The sequence below is a fragment of the Babylonia areolata genome, chromosome 14, assembly GCF_041734735.1.
Source record: "Babylonia areolata isolate BAREFJ2019XMU chromosome 14, ASM4173473v1, whole genome shotgun sequence".
NCBI lineage: Eukaryota > Metazoa > Mollusca > Gastropoda > Neogastropoda > Buccinidae > Babylonia > Babylonia areolata.
This window is the reverse complement of record NC_134889.1, coordinates 15,095,676-15,100,675: the sequence shown is the minus strand read 5'-3', so window position 1 is coordinate 15,100,675 and position 5,000 is coordinate 15,095,676. Positions and strand designations below refer to the sequence as shown.

At 42.6% G+C, this 5,000-nt stretch overlaps 1 protein-coding gene across 1 annotated transcript in view; it reads left to right on the top strand.

Moving 5' to 3' along the window:
- The first annotated feature begins 548 nt into the window (after positions 1–548).
- LOC143289618 (dopamine beta-hydroxylase-like) overlaps positions 549–5,000 on the top strand; it is a 53,733-nt gene continuing 49,281 nt past the window's right edge. Inside the window, exons 1-3 of the mRNA XM_076598660.1 lie at positions 549–662; positions 1,449–1,595; positions 2,940–3,113. Of these exons, the coding sequence (XP_076454775.1) occupies positions 549–662; positions 1,449–1,595; positions 2,940–3,113 (435 nt within the window). The remainder of the gene's footprint in view (positions 663–1,448; positions 1,596–2,939; positions 3,114–5,000) is intronic.

The following is a 5,000-nucleotide window of genomic DNA, read 5'->3' as shown; positions in this document are numbered from 1 at the left end:
AATTTATTATTATTTTTATTTTATTATTATTTTTTTTATAACACTAATAATGATAGCAACAACAACAACAACTGCAGAAGCAACAACAAAAACACCATTAACAACAACAACAACAATAATAATAATAATAATAATAATAATAATAACAAAATACTGCTACTGCTACTAATGATAATAATAATAAGGAGAACGAGAAGAAGGATAATGATGATAATACAACAACAACAACAACAACAATACTACTACTACACTAATAATAATAATAATAAGGAGATGTGGTGAAGCGTTATAATTATTGCATCAGTCTGAACACGTTGATGACACCTTTCTTCTTTTTTTTCTTTCTTTTTTTTTCCTCTTAAAACTGAAACTGGCACACATTTCTTTCTGCTGTCCCCGCCATGCTGTGATGTGTGACTCGCTGCACAGAGGAAGAAGAGCTCCTCCACTACCGCTACAGTACACCCCTGGACCCTGAAGCCACCCTGTGGCTGTTCTGGGACGTGGATTACGTCACTTCCACCGTGTACTTCCGGCTGCGTGCGCACATGAAGAAGTGGGAGGAGGGGTGGCTGGGAGTGGGGTTTTCTGACTACGGGGACATTTCGGACGCTGACGTGGCCGTGTTTTGGACGGATGAGGATGGCTGGCACCACTTTCAGGTGGGGTTTGAACTGGGCTGAGGGTGCTTCCCTTAATCCTCTCTCTTTGTCTGTCTGTCTGTCTCTCTCTCTGTGGGTGGGTAGGGAGGGGGTGGGGGTGGGGGGTGGGGTAGTGTGTGTTTGTGTGTGTGTGTGTGTGTGTGTGTGTGTGTGTGTGTGTGTCTGTGTGCGTGCGCGTGTGTGTATGTTTGCGTCAACAATGTTGAAGCGCCCGTTGACGAAATAAATTAAAATCAACAATGAAAGTATTTCTGGGTATGTTCTTGTTTCCATAACCCACCGAACGCTGACATGGATTACAGGATCTTTAACGTGCGGAATTTGATCTTCTGCTTGCGTATACACATAGAAGGGGTTCAGGCACAGAGAAGGTCTGCACATATGCTGACCTGGGAGATCGGAAAAAATCTCCACCTTTTTACCCACCAGGCCCCGTAACCGAGATTCGAACCCGGGACACTCAGATTGAAAGTCCAACGCCTTAACCACTCGGCTATTGCGCCCGTCTGTTTTTCATCCAAACATTGCCACTGGTGCAGGGAAAGTGTTGGGTAGAGTAGCCATTACTTGGATCTCCGAACAGATGCTGTGAACTGAAGTTCGTTTAACGTGATATTGGAGGGAAAAAGTGCAGGTGAGCGTTAAACAGCCCTTGTGTGTGTGCGTGTGTGTGTGTGCGTGTGTGTGTGTGTGTGTGTGTGTGTGTGTGTGCGCGTGCGTGCGCGCACGCGTGCGTGCGTGCGTGCGTGTGTGTGTGTGTGTGTGTGTGTGTGCTGTCCTTTCTAGGACGGTTGGACAGACAAAGATGGCTACCTCTACATTGATACACAGCAAGACTACTACCTGATGGAGTCCACCATTACTGATGACGTCACCACCCTCGCCTTCTCTAGGAAGTTCGATACCTGTGATGACGAAGATTACGTCTTTGACGTAAGCTAGCTTTTTTGTTGTTGTTGTTGTTGTTGTTTGTTTGTATGTTTGCTTTTTTGTTTGTTTTTTTCCTGGAAATTTTAATAATTTGACTGGGAGATAATAACTCATGAGGAACGAAACAAAAACGAAAGGAATTCTTGTTTCACGAGGATTGTGGAGTAAGGAGAAACGTAAACACATATATACCTACCTACAGAGTTGCTGTGAAATAAATGATTCTGCACATGCGTTTTTGCTGTCATGGGAAACGGTGTGACATACACAGCACTGGACATTTCTTTTGTTTATTGTGAATCCTGGTGGTATCACTGAAAACTGCGTTATAAATGCTCTGAATCAACTAAAAACTGATCCCCCTATTTTTGGGGTTCAAACTGTGCATTGAGTCAAATACCTTGTAAAACGCCCCCCTCTCACAACCCGTCTGATATATGTGTGCTATTGTAACTGATGTAGATTAGCAAGGACAGGTTGGAAGAATGGGCCATGCCGGGCATGCCCAAAATCTTAATCCTTGAATAATTAAAAAAATAATAAATTAATTAATTAATAAAATAATTAAAAAGTTTTAAGTTCTCCCTGACCCCACTACACGGGGGAAAAACAGTTTAGATTCTAAAAATGAAGGATAAAATGCTTGCATATGAGATGTGGATGAGTCATTAAAAAAAAAAAAAAAAGGAAAAACAAAATTAAAAAAAGGGGGGGAGTACCCCCAACTTTAGGGTGAATTTTGTGCAAAGTGGGGTGAGGGAGAGCGCTTACAAGGTATTTTACGGTATTTCTAACGGTTGTTTGTGGACGTTTACATGTATATACACGAAAAAATGTTTTCAAGGAAAGAAAACGAAAAAAAAAAAATATAAATAAACGATCGTGATAACAGTAACAACAGCAATGACGACAACAATAATCACAACAACAACAACGACAACGACAACAGCAACATATACAAAGATAGCAAGGAAACGAATCAACAAACAGCACAATAACCGCCAAACACACGCAACAGAAAAGACCCTGGTGGTAATTAAAACTGTTTGTACGAGATGAGTATTTCAATTTTTATTCAAAGAATGGCGCATTCGGGCGTGTTTGTGTACGTGCGCACGCGCGTTGTGTGTGTGTGTGTGTGTGTGTGTGTGTGTGTGTGTGTGTGTGTGTGTGCATGCGGTGGTTGTATGTGTGTGTGTGTGTGTGTATGTGTGTGTGCATGCGGTGGTTGTATGTGTGTGTGTGTGTGTGTGTGTGTGTGTGGTTGCATGCGGTGGTTGTATGTGTGTGTGTATATATATGTGTGTGTGCGCGCGTGTGTATCCCCCCAAACCCCTCTCCACGCAGAACGGCACCACCCACATCGTGTACTTCACGGTGAGAGGGCGGCCCGGCGGGGTGACGGCCACGTGCCTGTCACGTGAGCCCCACGGCCTGACGCGCGTGCAGCTGCTGAAGCCCGACCTGCCTGACGTCACCCTGCCCGATGACGTCTGGACCTTTGACGTCACGGCGCCACGGGTACGAGCTGTTGATTGTTTGTTCACTTATAAACACACACACACACACACACACACACACACACACATATCTTAAAAAAAGAAAAGAAAAAAAAGAAAAAAGAAGAGAGAGAGAGAGAGAGAGAGAGATGTGTGTGTGTGTGTATCCATGTAGGCTTACATGAATATGAAGAAGGAAATCATCCTTGAACCTCATACCAGTAGGGTAGGTAGGCCATACTACGAACGATTCAATCGAAACGACCAGCTCAACGTGTGTACTGTGAGGATAACCATTCGCACGATAGTCAGACGTAGTTCTTTTGTTTTTAAAGGTTCTCTCCGATTGCATGCACCACGAAGAGTTCGTCTGCTCATTCTTGTCAACGTTTTGTCGACGTTTGAAACAGCAAGGGTGCCTGAGGGTAAATGCGAACGGGCAAGTCTAATTACGAACGATAGCTTTAGGTAGGCTACATGTGGACGATTAAAACAGAAGCATGTCTTCAACTCATTAGACGTAACATAATATTGGAACAGCGCACCAGACGGTTGTATTGTTGCTTTTGATCTCACATGCACACAAACACACAGACAGACATTTAAACACACACACCCCACACCGCACACAAACACACCCTTTCGAGAGTGCTCGGTAACTGTACAGCATCGTTTGCAAATAGACTCACGTCAAAATATCCTATGGTCTAATTGCAAACGACACTATTTTGAAGATTCCTGTTAAAACTGACGTTCCGATTTGTCACCAATATGTTTTCTTTAATTATCCCAGCACTGGTAATGCGCATTCAACATATCCGATCAAACCAACCATTTCAAACAGCAACTTAACAAACAATGAGGTCAGGAGATGAAATGATTAACAAATAGTCAAGAGTGGTAACTCCCTCCATTCACAAGGTCCACAGCTTCAAGTCAGTGCTGCTTACGCTACCGATTCAGCTAGCACACAGGTAAATAAAAGGTATATTGGAACAAACCCAGACACTTCCTCAAAAAAGGAAGCGCCGGGCCTGTCCTTATACCGATCATTTGACATGTGCACACAGCAGCAAAGACAGAAGAAATGTGCATTGAAGACTGGCATAGCCTCTTTAATCCTGAACAAGCCACATAGAACACATGAACAATACAGAAAAAAAACACATGGTTGTCTCGGTGGTTTCAAGTCCCACAACTTGCTTCCCTAGATTTTAGGATTTTGAGAGAACGTTTGTGCAACCTTGGTCGGCAGTGGTGCGCGAAGAGAAGAAACAGAGCGGAAATAGCCAGAAATAGCTGCTGTTTGACTGGTTCTTTGAAATGGATATTCATTAAGCTATTTGGAAAAGGTCGAAGCAGACGTTGAATTGTAAAGGAAGGAATTTTGTTTAATGTCCCGTCACACATATCGGTGATTGAAGACATTTTGTTAAAGTATTTATGAATACATTATTCATTATCGGTTAGAAGGGGTGGGAGATGTGGATGAATGGAGGGTTGGGGGAAACTGGGCAAATGAGGGTAAAAATGTGGGTGAAATTTGGAAGAAAAAAAACCTCCTCTAAATACAGTTACAAGAAATTATTTAAAGGACTTCGTAAAAGAGAAGTCGTTAAACTGACAAGCGAAACAACTGATAATGAATGCAAAAAGTCAAAAACATCAACGTTCTCAGTCACTTGTGAAGACACACTTTCGTGTACAAAAGGCTTCATCAAGGTACAGTGAAAAATTATATGCTCAATTGTCAGGTTACTAAAGCATATGCACTTGATATTAGAACAATACTTGGTCCGTAATGAATTTGATAATAGTCTGAGAGCTAAACTCAGAACTGGTCTGCGAATCGGACCAAAGTCTGAGAGAGTCAACTGACGAGGTTTTAGACTTGAATTCAAGCACCTAT